This window comes from Bombus pascuorum, chromosome 2, assembly GCF_905332965.1.
Source record: "Bombus pascuorum chromosome 2, iyBomPasc1.1, whole genome shotgun sequence".
Taxonomy (NCBI): domain Eukaryota; kingdom Metazoa; phylum Arthropoda; class Insecta; order Hymenoptera; family Apidae; genus Bombus; species Bombus pascuorum.
The window spans coordinates 4,427,689-4,445,456 of NC_083489.1; the positions used below are offsets into that span (position 1 = coordinate 4,427,689).

At 35.3% G+C, this 17,768-nt stretch overlaps 1 protein-coding gene across 1 annotated transcript in view; it reads left to right on the forward strand.

The window, feature by feature from the left end:
- The window catches only part of LOC132916353 (UPF0489 protein C5orf22 homolog), a 424,949-nt gene that overhangs the window by 252,554 nt on the left and 154,627 nt on the right, over nt 1-17,768 (forward strand). Inside the window, exon 3 of the mRNA XM_060976269.1 lies at nt 15,977-16,092. Coding sequence (XP_060832252.1) covers nt 15,977-16,092 — 116 coding nt within the window. The remainder of the gene's footprint in view (nt 1-15,976; nt 16,093-17,768) is intronic.

The following is a 17,768-nucleotide window of genomic DNA, read 5'->3' on the forward strand; positions in this document are numbered from 1 at the left end:
CATGAAAGTATTTGAACACTTACCATAGAAAAATTCTATGTACATAAATAATATATTATATGTGTTGTAATATGACACTGCTGTCGTAATTGTGTTGGTAACGATTGTAATTATATTATTAATAATTACCATTATATGAAAATATACATATAGTCCGTAAATATAACAAAAATATCAAAATAGTCAATTACTATTGATAAGTTTCAATATTCGGTACAACTATCTTTAATACTTATATGTTTATGGTTATGCATACTGCACGCTAATTTTTTGCTAAATACATATTTGCAGTGAATATCTTGTAACTCCTATATACATTTTCAGATTGATTTCTAATTTTATCGATATAATTATCACAATCGTATCGCATTATAATACTGATGATATTCTAAAATATTTTATATAACACATATGTACCTATACTATATGCGTTAAAATTTTTTGCGACAAGTGTTGAGACATTCGTAGAAACCTTTTAAGAATATGAAGACTTTAACTTCGATATGCATTTTCAGATTGGTTTCACATTTTATCAATATAGCTAATCGTGATAATCGTGTCTTAATTAATATAGCGTTGATGAAATTTCAAAATGTTCTATCTAACGCGTATGATATGTCCACGAGAGTTTTCTATGGTAAGTGTTCAGATATTTATAGAAATCATTCATGAATATGAAAATTGCAGCTTCCGTATATATTTTCAGCCTTGCTTCAAACTTTGCCAACATTATCATGATAGCCGTTCCTCGTTACAATATTAATGAAATTTCAAAATGTTCTATACATCACATATAATATGTTTATAAAAGATTTTTATAAGTGTTCGAATACTTTCATGATTCACAGTATACATATATCGGTGGAATACGAGCCAATCATTCGATACCGGCGCATAAGTTGGATATTTGCGCTCCTCATTTCAGAGACGTTCCCTGTACCTGCTTTCCTGACAAACCGCGTAATTGTGGCTGATTTAAACACCGGTTAAATGGTTCTAGTTTACGGGAATGAACGGGACACGCAGTAATAACCGTGAATTAACGCTTGCCCTTCAGCAATATGTGTATAAGCGCGTTTTATATGGTGCGATAGCGGAATTAAGAAAATATATACGTATACATACATATATATTTTTTCTGATTTTAATCGATGTTATAGGCTTGGTGTATTTTTTAGATAGATGAATTAATATCGTGCTATGTTTATATATTATATTGTCTTTGATGACTTATTTGAGAGACTAATTCTATGGGACGTGTTTCTATAAACGACTTTATCTAGGTTGTTAGTTACTTGTGATTGCTCAATTTGATATTGAGTCGCTTGTACGGTGAAAGGTATTTAATGATAATATTATGATTTTCTTTGGGAACTATTTATCTTACTAGATAGTAATCTTCTATAGTATTTTAGTAGCTCATCAAAATAGTATAAGAAACCTTTAAAGTATAATATTCCTTTTTGTTATAATAGCGTAAAACTCTTCGATAGAAATAAAATTCTTTTGTAAAATGTTAAAAAATTTCATTTGAATTGCCAAGAAAGCAATTTGCTTAGTAAAGATTAAAACATAGTAAAAAGTGCTGGTAATAGTTGAAAATCTATTCCTTAGACGTTACTTACCATATATTTATCTATCGTACCAGGTACACCTAGAAGCCACGAAAAAACCAAGTTTCTTTCTCAGATCCCTTTCTATGGAACACCATTTAACAGTTACGCGACGATAATGGTAATGACACAACAATAACGCCCACATGGGTGGAAGAACGCAATTATCCGTCAATGAATCCCACGCGCGAACGAAATTAGCGGACAGGCAGTGTGATCTGATCGAAGGTTCACGGAAACACGTGAAAGCGCCTCACGTGTCGGATACTATCACGTCCGACTATGAATTCAAAGTCGAACTAGGCTGTCAATTCGACACCAAACTTGGATCTCGATTACATATCGAAGTAGACTGTTAATTCGAGCTCCAAGTAGGTTATTCAAAGTAGGCTAGTGATTTAAATAGCGAAGTGAGTTTGCATGTTCAATGACGCGAAGATATTGAAAGTTCGGAATTTTCGAATAGAATTTATATTAGAAGATGTAGATATAGATAGATAGTAATATTATTTATAATATATATGGCAATCATCGATTCCTCGTTTTTAAATTGGAGAAAGAAATTGTGATCGATTATAATTGTACTTTCTTTCTAAGCAAAAAACATTTGGGTTATAGAGAATTGGAAACTTGATTCCTTTTTACACTTGTACTACTTCGATGTGAATAAGAAAGCAATGAAAATTTTAGTTTCAATCACCGTCGTGGATCAATATCGATACACGCGACATGGAATATGGCAACTTGAAATCAATTGCTAATTCGACATTGATAGATCTTATTATTATGTAACCTGAAGTTAAAGGATATCCATATCAAAAGGAATTACAAGGACACAAAAATGAACAATTGAAGTACTAACTGAAATAAATTAATTATGATACTTTGTTTATAATCTCGAGAACAAATTGAGCAATTGATTTCAAATCCATTAATAATCTCACTCCGATTGTGTTAACAATCAATACATCTTTTATTAATTTTATCTCGCAGTAAACCATTAATTTTTCATGAACGTGGGTTGTTAATTTATAGTCAAAGTGGGTTGTGTTGATTTACGATCGAGCTACAAGACTGAGAAACTCAAATTGACAAACGTAGACTGTCAACCCTTAACCTTGGCCTCGATTCGTTCAAAATAGGTCATTAATGTAAAATTTAAATTTACTATTTCTCAGTCCCAAAGATTATCAATTCCAATGGAATTTAGGTATGTCACTCAAATACGAAAGAGACTATTAACTTGAAAACAAGATAGCCACGAATGCCAGGACGAGAACGAACACGTCTGGAAGATGGACGCGGACGAGTTGCGAACTCTCGGACACGAATTATACTAAATTGCCACTAACCAGGTGTGTCGAGAGAACTGGCATCCGTATCCACGTGCTGTTGCATCATCTGAACGCATAAATATGGATCGTGCCGTGGTGTTCGGCGAATAACGACAAACGAGACGCTTGCAATTAATCTGTCGTCGAGTAGTCGTGCAATTACACAGGAGACAGCACGCTGTCCTCTCGTCTAATGGTTTCTTTTGCGGGCTAAGATTAATTGGCATTAAAAACTATCTAACGGAAGGAAACGACTGGAAAAAATATAGACTATGTCTTGGAATAATTGTGCTTTTACGCAAGAGATACGAAAGAACGTAGACATTTTAATGAATTAACACTTTTATGAATAATTATCTATATTATCTTGTCTATCACTTATATTATACAGTAAGGTAAGTATAGGTTAAACACGATAGGACAAATTTACAAATCTACTTGATATACTTGATCATTATAATATATATAATATAGAAGATATTGTTATCTGAAATAAGTATCTACTCAGGCGGAAGTTTACGTATTTTTTTGCTTTTCATTATTATCGAATATTTGTGTCAAAGTATAATTCGCAACATGAAAATGATTTATGAACAGTGTCGTACACGTTGAAGATTTCATTTTGCTATTTCTAGCTAACTAATCGTTTCCTTCAAAATCATTAAATTTGCAAACACTAAATATGCTATATTTTGATGTGAATGGGAGTCCTAATGAGACCAACAGGCACTATTACTTATGATTTACAGCCTGGAAGGGAATGCTTTTAAAGAAACCAACGTTTAAGATGCAAATAAACGTGCCATAAATAAACGCTTTTAACGCTGTGATACATTGCGGAAAATTGAATCTCACCAACACCCACGTAATCTTTTAACATGAATATATTTTATTTTTATCTTACTTTAACGGATGAGTGCAGTTTTAACTTATAAAAATAAAATAGAATTTTACAAGTACGATTTCATAAATAATTAATTGGTATATGTTTTACCCCTAAAACGACTAACGTATCCAGTTACGAATCAATATTCAGGTTTATTTGAAATAAATGTAAATATTAACTCGTACAGATGATGATATAAAGGAGTGAAAGCAAAGAAGGAAATGAAACGGCAAAAATGACGAACGTGTACGCCCAGGGACGATTTAAAATGTATAAGGTCTGGGATAGAACGTTGTCAGCTTTCTCGAGATTCGATCCGAAATCGGATTATAGAGGCTCTATTTTAATAAGACGATCCTTCGGCAATGTTTAGTGAAATCCAGCATGATAGATATGCGATCGTCGTTCTTAATATGTTTGACAATTCATGCGTGTAAAATGACATTTCGAATATCGACTGACGAAAAAATACTTTTCCTTTCTATATCATTAACAATTTCTTGCATTTATGACAGATTAAATCATGTATCGTGATTTATCGTCTTATATCTTAAGACAGGTAATAGTAAACAGAAATTGTATATTTTAATTCGATAGATCTCGTTCAGGTTGATTTCGAATTCTAAGGTAATCCTAATAGAATGAGAAATGTTCTACAAAACATTCTTCTACGTCAACGAGCTGCAGAAATTAATTCTAAATATTTATCATAACAAGTATTTTAAAGAAAAATTATTTCTTGCTTCTTCATCTAGTGTCACACCCTTGTCGAATAATGCAAGTGGTATCAAAGAAATCACTCAAATTATTCTCTCTTTCTCTCTTTTACAAAAAACTAACAATTAACTAACAAAATAGAATTAAAATCTAAACTATCCACCTTATGCAAGATTAACAATGAACGACTGAAATAAAACGTCAAGCTATTCTTCTACAGGAAAGTAGTTTATCCCTCTTCTATGAATTATTTTACAAAACTTTACGATTTTTACAAATCACAAAATATATTACATATAATCCCTCTTTTTATAATATATATTCGTATAAAACACAAAATCTTGTTCGAAGAATAACATCGAAAGACAAAAATTCTCTGTTCCAAACACAGAAAATATGCTTCTCTGCTCGATCCAGCATTACGAACCTCGCTAGAAGAGTACAATTAGAAAACAGAAAAAACAGAATAATCGGAGAAAGCTGTCATTAGTGTAAAGAAAACTCAACGACGTTTTCCACGGACCTCGTTCCCGTGTCTTGACATTTATTTCACTTGTCTGTCGAATCAGCGATGATAATCTTCACGATCTTTCGTAGGTATATAGTAAATCAAGCAGGGAATAGCAGAGGATCGTTTGGTCGTGTGGCGACCTTTCCGTTCTATTCGTTGGCGCGCGCCAGCTCGCTCGTTTGCAGAATTTATTGTCTTACGTCAGAAAGGGACCCTGTTTATTATACGAGGCCGAAGATCGACTTTTTTTCTCATTGAGCCCGAGATGATTTCGTGACGGCCAGAATCTCGGGCCACGATTGTGTCGAGATCGTCTTGGCTTAATCGCACAATTAGGGCATCGCGTTACCCTGCGCGCCTGCTTCGACTACAACACGTTGCTCTATTAAAATTCCAATATTCCTATAGATGGATAGATGTTTTGCCAGGCCACGGACCAGCGGAAAGGCGTGAGGTTAAACGATCAACAGACGATAAGGCTAATGAGCTATAACGATCCTTTCTCCATTTTACTCCGATCTCGATGCGGTTAACCTTTATCCGCCCGCAATTTTCAGGGCCCTCGTTAAAACCTTCGTAGCACTTTCTCCGCTCTCGTCGTTGCCTAATTTCTGACGACACGCTTGCTTCGGGTGAAATTCTTGTGCCGTGCCTTTCACGCGGAATTCATTTTCGTATCAGCATCGGTCGCGATATGTAATTTCAGGGCGAGAGATTTGCACGTTGACGGGTAGGTGGCTTTTCAGATCATTTGGATGAATTGGTGGCACTGACGAAATTTTGTATTGAGATTAGATTGGTTTCAATTGATTTTTAGAACATCCGACTAGCGGGAGAGATTTAGTTGGGGAAGTTTGGAAAATGAGTGTTCCCAATACAGGAGTAATTGTACCCAACGTGAAATTGATGGAAATTAGGGTACTGTACAGGATACTCAATGAGCTTTAATATTATGATACTGATATCAATATAGCATTCATACTATCGGTATTTAGAATATACAATATAATATCAGTATCTGTCGTGGAAAAATGTCGATAACACACAGCGTGTCATTCGATCAGAATGAAGGCAATTTGCAATATTTTTGAATCATTAGGGTTATTCTTCTTGAAAACTCAATTTTGATAATTATATAATACTGACCATGAAAATTTTCAGGATCTAAACTGATTGTCTCCAATTCTGTGAATGTTTGAATTCCACGGCCCATCCATTGCACATAACTTCTATTCAACTCTTCGAGAGATATATAACTCACTTCCACGAGTTTATTTGTTGAAAGAGGGACATATAGATAATCATAAATCCCAATTTGAATTTTGAAGTCTGTCTCTGTCAAGTCTCAAGTTTCCAACCACCAGTCACATGATAACGTTCCAACTTCCAGAAACGAAAGTGACAGACAAACTCGAACTGGAAAGAATCCCGTCCCGTCCCGTCCTGACATTCAGAGCGAATCGAAGGAGAAAGTTTCCATCGGGATCGATACAGTTTTTCCCAGGGAGGGAAAATAGGAGTGCCTCAAGGCCAGCGTGGCTCTAAGGTTGGCCTGAATTTTTCGCATTAATTCGCCGATCCAGCTTTGCAACTTTGTCCTGATCGACTCTGTCGTCCCTGTTGCTGCTTTGAATACCTGTTCGTTGTGTCGGACAGTTGCACCAACCGATACGTTACAAATCGTCCCGTAAATTACATTCCTTCCCCCGTGTTCCGCCATTGGTACGAGAAGATGGAAGAGAGTCAGAAAGATGAAGAAAAGTGAGACGTGAGAAACAAGATTGTCTATGTTGGTGGTAACAATAAGAGTTACGCGATGTCTTTTAAAGTCGATCAAGATGAATGGACCGTGGTTGATAATTGTTATAGCGAGCTAGTGTTGAGCTAGCCGGGAATAATTCAATGGAATCCCAAGCCCTCCTCTCCTTTTACCTCTGCGCCCCGATTGATTAGCATAATCATATTATTTCAGTGCATTCTAGGCGCGTGTAGGCTGATCACGAGTGGGATAAACGTGAACAAGCGAGTCGATATACCGGACCGGTGGAATTCCATCCTACGGCACTGGGTGAAGGAAAGCCAGGGAAACACGTGGGAAATAGCAAAGGGAAACGCGGTTGCATGCGCCTCGACGATCGTCGACGTGCTATTTATTGACTATCGGTAGTTTTCCATGTAACCGGCACTGATTGTGAGCTAACTGGATTTCGATTGTTATCGATCACGATATACTTAATTGCGTGAGAAATAGAACATCGTTAATTTATGATATCATACCTGACAAAGGTCTTTTATATGTCGCTTTTTTTTGTCGTTGAAATTTTTTCAAAAATAGTTCTTTTTCTGTGTCGATGATCTGGATAATAGTAATAAGAACTTGATGTTTTGGCAATGATTGGAGTTTACGATGTTTCTTCGAGGTGTTCGTATTGGAAGAATTGGTAAAAAATTTATTGAACAGAAAAGAATTTCTATTCTACTAACGTAGTTCGACCAGAATGGCTGAAATTATCAACTCATAGTTTTAAATCATTTTTAAAGTGATCTTTAACCATTTAAATCTTGTTTTCTTCCTTGCACTATATATTTTGTCAGATATCTTTTATTTTGACATCTTTGGTACAAGGTCTTACGTTTTAGTTGTCAATAATTGTAGAACTGATAGAATATCAAACTAAAAAAAGTTGATTGAGTGGTTCAAAGTGCTCTGATTTATTGTTAGTTAAATGTTGAGAGTATTCTTCGTTTAGAAAATTACAAAACTAATGCAAAAGTTCAAAGTGAAATTTTTATGCTTCTTAGACTTCTAAGAGATTTTTTATTTACATAAAGTGAAACATAAATGAAAGATGTAAAGTAAAATACAAAAAGATATTATATTTTTATTGTTAAATGTTTGTACATTTATTCACAATTGTTTCACGCAAAGAAACATGTGGAACAGGATCCAGTTTCAGAAGCTAATCGATCTTCAAGCTGAGGGAAATTACAAATAAATTATTATTTCTAGTTTGTGAGAATTACCTCGCATGATTTTTAACTGAATCGACTTTGAATTGTTCATCCTACGTCTTCTCGACGTGTAAAAGTCTTCTAACGAACGTGTTAGCTACTCTGATATTTTAATATTTAACGCGATCCACACTTCGGTAAGCTATGATGCAATCTGTACGTTTTTATCAAAAAATCAGAGAAAACGATTTTCAAAATTTACATTACTTTAAAAATTATAGTTATAAAAGCATGACAAGGTTCAATTTGTAAAATACATTTCTCGAGCAGGACAATGGGCATCCTTCCTGAATTACAAACTCAAGAAGTGACTGTTTACCGCAAAAATACAGACTGCAGGTCGTAACAATTATTTCATGCTGGGTATAAGTACTGGTATTATGCCTTCCCGAGCCACAATTGCCGCTAACTCAACAATATTTACTGCCAGATATACTGAAACCGCTGTTTTCGTCGTGCATCGAACCGTAATGTATACCTAGTAATTACTTCCCACACAGCTATTGTCGAAATAACCATACGCTTAGTGAAAGTAAACACACAATACTAACAATTTCTTTTCTATCTGCTAAAACATTGACGATTCCGAGAAATCAATCGACGTAAACATTTTCGTATCTTCGATATATTATCAATGAGATTAGAAATTGTGAAATTTTCAATGATCAATGAAATTCTTTACATATTCTTTTATCTCATTTCTTCTAATTAAAAATCATAGTTTCGTGTTTCTAACGACTATAACATTATTTTGATTTATTTTCGTTAATCGTAGTTAGTATTGTATCTAGATCGTATTAAGTAAGGAAAAAGTTTTTATCTTCCCAGTTAATTCGATCGACTTAAGTGAAATTAATGAATTACACGACCTACTTAAATATTTTCAATTCAAAAAATATTATTTTTAATGTTTTGTTTTAATCTTATATTAATTTACACGTAAATTATATCAACCAAACAACCGAAGGATGATATTACGAATAACAAGCTTATGTTGAAATTTTTATGAGATTGGTGTTTTTCATTGTATTCTTTCAAATTTTCCTCCAAATTTATTTAATTTACTTAAAAAAATTGCCATACATTAGCATCGATCAGCATCTTCGCTTATTATTTAACTAAATACGTCAACGTAATAGCACTATAATTTATACAGCTCAGAATGGCCATGTAATCTCATGAAAAAACACGAGTCTGACTTAGATACTTGATATACAGAATGAATTCTCGAAGAGGTTATTATTGTTATCATTAGAGAGTACCGTGTAAATTTTTCAAGATTTTCAAATGTAATTCAAAAGCTCGTAATTTAATTCTTATAAATTCACCAGCTTATAAGTAGCTCCATAATCATGCGTTACTCCATTTACGTTATCACTTTATATCTAGGAAGTGTAACATTAATACTAATCTAATTTTTTATTGCTTTCCGTATTAATTATTGAACGATAAACATCTACGTTAATCCTCCGTAATATTTTATTTGTTGCCTATTAATTAAAAATTCCATTTCTGTAATATGAATTTATAATGAACCTATGATATTATCTATAATATTTATACTAATGCAGTAGAATTTTATTTATATAAACTCTATCTATATCTGAATGAAATCTGAGTTACTGTCTGACTAAATGAACTCCCACCAGTTGAATCTACTTATCAGAATATAAACTCCTACGTATTGAGACCTACGTATCCTTCGGTATAGGAACGAACAATTATAAGTAGGTGCTAGGGAGTATCAATGGACATTTCTATTATACGAATCCCTTACGATATAAACTATCCGTTTATAAGAACTATATAAGTTATAAAATTATATAAATTCGTAATTATATAAACTATTTGTCTGTCAAACCATATCATTTCCTCGTGGTCTGCATATATAAAAAGACACATTCATTTTCGAAACTTTTTCCTCTTAAGCGTTCATTAACCTTCGAATAATTTCAATACATCTCCTAATAACTGCGTGAAACCTAAAATGAAACAAATCAAGCTAAAGAAGCTGGTTCTGAAACATCGAATTAATTTACCCGACTCACTTCCTCGTTACCTTGTAAAAGTCGAAGGCGAGCACAGTCAATAATTACCCGTGTATAATTCAGAATAAAGCCACGATTAGAAACGAAGTATCGCATGCACCAGAGCTCGCATGCTCGTACGTTTAATGGCTGGCTAGTGCTACCAACCACGGAACCGAGCTCGAGCAGCGAAGCTTCCAGCCCTTGAGCAAAATTCTGACAGCTAAACGCACGACCGACTCTCCTTGTACACCGTCGCTAATATTCATTAATATTATAGTCGGAGCTAATTGAACACGCCTCTCGCAACTATAGGCCTGCGTGCTGATTAACGAGCCAATGACCAGTTCTTATCAGACTGTACGTTTCACCGCGATAAGCATCGAAGTCACCTTTTCGTAATCGAGAATATAGCGTGACCAAGACACTCGATCCGGAATAGATTGAATTTAAATTACTGGTTCCTGATCGAACGCGCGTCTTTGTAAAGTACGATACAAACGTCCAATTAAATCCTTATGTACCTTTTAAAGTCGTTCGAGAAACCCGATCGGTCGAATTAATCGTTATTAATTAAACCCTCGTACTGCAGCTTTTCAATTGCTCGTTACGCGCGCCGGAAATTGCTACCCCTTTTATTTGATCACCGAACGTTACTCGATAGTAGGTCTTTGTATCGCGAAACACTGGCCTTCACGCAGCTGGAATTAAATATGAACCCGCGATTACAACCGGAGAACATCCATAAAAAATCACATCGCGACTCTCGAAAGAGATTAACGAGCTCAATTTGTAGACTGAAAATGGGACGATGTAGTTACATATATGCACATGGTAGACGGACGCGTCAGGTATCGTCTTTGGTATGGTTAGCTGGGCGAATTAAACGAGAAATATTCGATTGCGATCATTTCGACCGGTGAAGGTTGGTATCTTCGAAATTTCTGTTTAGTTGTTATGGAGATTAATGTTCGGTTCTTAAAATTGTAATTAAATCACGTGAAATATGACGGTAGATGACTACTTCGCTGGAATTTTGTATGAATTATATTTGCGTTTTGTGCCAGTGCGTTGGTGAAATTGATTGTATTGTAATTATCACTTCTTGATAAGATACAGACTATGTGGAAAATAGTATTATTAATCTTCGTATGAAATAGAATTCTCCTTATATTCCTTTTATGATTCAATTAATAATTAAACCTCCGATCATTTTCAATCGTATTCTTCTTTTGTTAATAAATTTCTTAAGTTTGAGGACATTGAGGATGGTCTGCTAGAAATTTTGTTAAAACAATATACGTCTTTCTATTTATTAAAAAATGAGAATTTGTGATCTAAACATAAAACTTCGTGTTCACATCTTCCATGCAGCTATTGTTGTACATTGTATAATAGTATTTAATTATGTTAATAACAACAATATTTTAATATTTAATACTTGTTTCTAATAATATTTTTATAAAAGATTTTATGATAATATTACACATTGAATCAAGCTTATACTTACATTGCTGTAACATCTGCACGAAGAGTTCTACGTTTTCCTTTCAAAATCTGAAATAGACAAAAAAAATTGTTATTAATAGAAATTACTATTACTACAAAAGTACTTAAAGTGTATTTATGGAGACCTCATAACAATAAAATTACTTCGAATAAAGATTCTAAAAGGTCAATGAATTAAAGTAATTTAACAACAAAGAGATCTGTTTCTTGACAAACAATTCGGTAAGAATGATGAGCAGTAAACGTCGAGCCTTCCGTGGTCTTTTCTGAAAATAGTGTAGGCAAGCCCGGAGAGAACATTGCAGCAAGACGATAATGTCGACGTGGGAGAACTGGCGTTGAAGAATGCGTAATTGTTTTGAAAGAGATCGAGCTTCGTCGTCTTTCGTGTGGGACGTGTGAAAGGAGGCCTGGCTTGCCGACGCCAGGGATAAACGTCGAGGACAAGTCTCTTTTCTTTCGTCGTTTATACCTGACCACCATTATGGCCCGTCTTTTAACGGCACGCATTGCAATGTAACAAACGGATTGCTCAATTAATGCAATCTCTGTCCAACGATCGCTTGTCTGATTATAAGAAAATCGCTGCAATTTGCTGCTCGATTGCTACACTAACTGTTGATATTAATTCCAACCGTTACATTATTACACATTTTATCAAAGTTCAAGTGGTTACTTGACACCTGAGATCAAATGTACAACGTATTTATGGGAAGAATTAATTTTCATCTTTCTTATGAAATACTTTGTCATAATTTTCTGATAAAATCGTTCTGTAGAAAGGAATAATTTTTTGATTTGTAAGCTTGTTCTATTGTTTTATTTTAACGTAGTTGAGAAATATTGATGTACGATAATACGTAAATACATAAATATTTTATCCTTCGTCATTTATTTAAAATCAAACTTGGTATACTTAATGTACACTCGACTGGTATTCTTGATGTGTATTTAATTATTAAACTCTTTCGAATGGGAATGCCACGTTTAATACTTTAGAAGATCCACAATGTGACTATCGACTTGACAAAATCCAATCTGAAAACTTCAAACCTTCAAACTTCCTTCCAACGACACCCATTTTTCAAAAGGAAACTATTTAATACTCCACAAAACAACTATGTCAAGCCCACGTCAAACAATTTCAGCAGCGATCCTCGATGCGAAACGTTGCGTGGAAAAAAATTCCACGATACAGAGTGGAGGACGCTCGCGGGAAGATAGAGAAGATCGGTAGGTGGACGCAACGACGAGGCAATTCGAAATTTCGAAACAAGATGTATCCGATCGCGAGAGGCAGTCGAGTGGAGGCACCAACAATAGGGATTATTAGCATTGGCTGAGCCGACTTCAGGTTGATATTGGTCTCTCGAGCCCCGACATATTGTAATCACGCGGATATATTGTGCTCGTGCAGTGCACGCTCGCCTAGCCCTCTCCACCCACCCTATTCCTCCGCATCCACCTACTCCACCTCCTCCACCCTCTCTGGCTGTCTCCTCCACCCGTCTCTTTCCTCTCCTCCCTGTCCCTCCGGCAGCCGATCAATGCCCCCCTCTGCCGCCGATAACTCGATAATATTACACGCGAAAACCGCTTCCGATGTGCTCGCCCAGTCAGCGAGCCACTTGTGCGAGCAAATAACCAGTTATCGGAAAACCGATTTTATTTTCGAGGGACGCTACCTTCGATATTTTTTTCCTACCCCATGCCCCGCTTTGTCGCGAACCCCGTACCATCGCTACCGTTTCTATCTCTCTTTGCTCTGCTTCTTTCGTTTTGCCAAGCGTTCCACAGTGCGGCATTTCATTGAGGATTTGGGACAAAAATCAAAATTCGCTGGCCACGTTCGCAGACAACGTTCGCACGTTGTCAGGCTGTTCATAGGCAGCGTTCACACGTTCGCAGGCCACGTTCTCAATGGATAAATTGTCGAATTGAAAAGTATGAAAAAGATGATCGTTAGTTAAATTCACCTTGGAATTCACCATTATTTATGTCATCTTAAGGAAGTATATCGTCTGTTTCTAGAGAATCGAATGTTAATTGTGTACGTATATAACGAAATTAAGAGGTTAATAAAAAGTTAGTCAGTTTGATTTGTGAGAGTCTCGTATGATGTTGTGTTTCAATTATTGCGGCGCTGGGTAATTTTGATTGAGGAAGAAATAAATAAACACGTATCAGATTCAGAATAAACACACTCACGTGCAAATGAAATATTTCTCTGAAGTTTGAATAATATTTGAGAAAACAGAAAAATTGTCCTTAATTTATCGTGTTGTACCATTAAACTCAATTAGCAATGTTGTATATTTTTTCCACCTTAAATAGTTAATAAGATATTTTCTTTTTTTTAATGAATTTTAAACTCGTTGGTATCAACTGTACAAACGTCGGTACCATTGACTATGATTTGAGATAAGCTTACTATAAAAATTTTGTTATAGCTCGTTGAATCTTTTACGAAGGAAAATGTTTGTAATATTTGATTATGATCGCTCTCAATAAGAGTTTCTTCCGAAGTTCATTTAGTTTGGAATTTAAGGCCAGATTTAGTATATTATAATACACCTCTCGTTAGAGAGAAGAAATTCATGTTCTAGAATGTAAGGGTCAAGGAAATAGCATTGGTCTCTTTCACACGATCGACGAAGTGTGCATTAGCACATGTCAGATTGTAACGTCTATTTTATGTAGATTAGATAGAAAGGAAGATAGAGAACATGCAGGCTAATTCATTACATATTGTCATCTGAGGCAACTTTTCATCCATCGATTTTAAAAGATAACGTCAACAATACAGGTTCTATTTAAAAAGATCTCCCCAATGCAGAAAACGTTTATTTCTTATTCTCCTCGTCATTTCTCGTGTGATTTTCCAGAACGATACCTATTACACGTACACACCGTTTTCTGAAAAGATAAGAATGAAAAACAAAATTAATAATTCATCGCAATCAAAAGGAGATAAAATTCGCTAATTTATCAAAGTCAAGTATTAAATATCACGTAACTTATCAAACGCGTAATAACGTCGATATATTGTATAATTACTCGGCGAGGTAAATCGAACTGGAGATGACAAAAAAAGAAAAAGATCACATTGATCGATGAGAAAAATGTAGAAAAATATGGAGATCGAAGGACACGCTTCATCGATGCGTTACGCGTGAATCCTTGAATTTATTCCTATCGTTGACGATACAGTTCTGACGTCGATTTTTTTCTGTTCCACGCACTTGTGGCTTCCGGAGAACTCGTCGGAAAAGAGAGATTCCTTATGTCGTCGTAGTGACGTAATGGAAGGCAGAAGTACTATATTTATGTAAATCACGTCGGCGTATCATGGATACCATTTTTATGCATGGCATATGTGTATAACGTATGCCATCGTCGCGACGCGCTGCAAATTTATGCTGTCTTTACGCGAACTCTTATAGGAAGCTATCCGTTACTTTCTGCGTTTTACGTACAATTTGTGCAGAAATCGCAAGAGAGGAGACAGTGATGGAAATGAAACGTGAAGATACTTGAAATGGTAGAACGAGATGTAGATGAATCTGCAATTTGAATATCCGTATGTTTAAACAAGGATGATAGTCCTAATAACTAGCTTGGCTGTCTGAGATTGATTTTCATCAAGAAGTTTTCAGCCCATTAACTGGATCATCTTTTAACTAAAAATCTCGGCGACCATGAAATTAGATGTTAATAAAATCAAATCAGTGTTGGTTCTTCCAGATTCATATATTATATAGTATAATTGTAATAGAAATGGAACGAGTAGGTTGAAAATTGGGAGAGCCATAAGTAAAGAAATTATTGTATCTAGTAAAGAAATATTGTATCAGTTAAGCATTAAATTAATCGGTAAAAATTCATCGAGATATGTTCCTTTATTATTACACGTGAAAGAGATACTAAAAGATATTTATACTATAGTTTTAATTTTGAAAGTCAAGAAGAATTTAAATAATTTCCTTGATACTTCCAATAGAAAAATGTTAATCGATATCGATATCCAAAGCTCGAAACTATAGGAAATTATTACAAAATAACGATATTCACGAAGAATATAAAGGTGATAGGTTATAGTAAAAGGTCACAATAAACATCCCAACAGTACAATTACATACTATATTTATATTTTCTTTTAACGATTCCTTTCGCTTCCACGCCTTCTTGCCTCTCTATTCGGAACAAGATATTCAATTTCTTAAAAATTTTCACGAATAGACATTCAGCCAGTCACCGTTCGAGACAATAACTCGTGGCGCCTATCAATCCTTTTTACATCGAATTAACCGGTTAACCATGAATCGTAACCACGTGTCCTGACGACCGGTTCCCCCTTTCTCTTGCAGATCCTGAAGGAGACGACCGCTGCGAGGAACGAACAGCTCACCGAGTTGGAAAACCTCTTCGACTATTTGGATGAACACAGGAGCCTGCAGGGTTACGAGGGCGAGAAATCGGCGCGGTGAGTTTGCACGATTTTTCTACGTTTTATTAGACATTCGAGAATGAGGCAATTTACATGGAGAGCTCGTAAATCACGCGGCCGGTAACGGGATTAAAATGAGTTTCGAGCCGGGCGACGAATGCCTCGATACGTGAACATTTCAAGCCCGTAATCGGATTGGCTGCGTTCGACGCGTTTTATTAACACTCGCTGTTTGCTCAATTGCTGATCGACGACGAACAGGCGCGAACCATTTCACGTCAAATCGCCCAGGAATTGCTACCGTGTCCTGTGACTTATTGAAAAGAGAAAAGAATTTCTTCGATTTTTTTTTTTTTTTTTTTTGCATTTGAATATGTGTAGAATATATCGATAGGCTCGAGAGACTGAATCGCGTGAAATTTCAATCTACTACCACGAACGACTTTATTGGACAAGGCAGAATTAAATGTTAAAGATTTTGTACTTTGCTGGATGGATCGAAAAGATGCTTTCAAGGATTAATGAAAGAGAGATATGGCTATTTTGAATATACTTACACATTGTTATATTAAGTGCAAGATGGATTTTAAACGAGAAGAACTAACGATATAAAATATACGTATAGGTATGAAACAATTTAAAAAACATAATTCAATTCGTAACAAAGAAGTTGCATAAGGCTTCTTAAAGGTCATTAGAAGTCGATACCGCTTGACAAAAAATTCTTTTTCAATGAATTATTATCAAAATCCTTTTCTCGCGTTGTAACCTTTGAGGGGTATAATTTTTCATCATATTTCTTTCCGTATATCTAATCCTTTCTCGAATTTCAACTTTCTATTCATTACGGTGATATGTCGATAGATTTGTTGAATATTTGTTGCCCATTAAAAATGCAAATCGAAAGTCCTTATCTTATCGCGAATAAATTTTATTTGTACTACACACTATAATACTCGTACAAGAAAGTAGTTGTTGCAAAGTTGTTATAAAAATCTAAATCAAATTCGTTAGAAGGTTTAGAGGAACACTTCCACTGCGTTATTCCTCTCAACAATATTTGATATCGCCTTACAATATTCTTTTATACGTATAACAATTTTAAATTTAACTATCGCTAGACGAGTACTGCGAAATACTTTATATTTGTCTGTATGTCAAACTACAATTACATCCATCATTTGCAAGCCAAACAAAATTCATCAGGCACATCTTCACATCTAAAAGTACTCTTTATCCATATATTGTTCCATAAGATTCTTTTGTACGCGTAACCATTCCTAAAGATATCACTAAACCAGTTCTGTGAAATGCTCTATATTTATCTGCATGTCAAACCAGAATTCTATTAAGAATTTAAAAGTTTATAAAAATCTATCAAACAAGTCTTCACTGTAAAGACTTTATCTGCATATTTTTTGCCACTCACGCTCCTTCCTGTCATTATCGACGAGCATTACACGAGCGTGCATTAAGAGCAGAGAGGTGCAGCTTCCGGGGGACGTCGAGATGGTAGAGGTCGTCGACGAAGAGAGGCGTCGAGATCAAGTAGTCGCCGGTTGAAAGGGGAGAGAATCAATCGTGTCGATTGAAGATTGATTAGGCGGTTGCATTGACGTCCGAGATTTAGCGTGCGATGCAATTTCTTTGCCGTGTCTGCCCTTTGTGCCTGTCTTCGGGATCTTTGGCTTTCTGATCCTTCCAGCGCATCA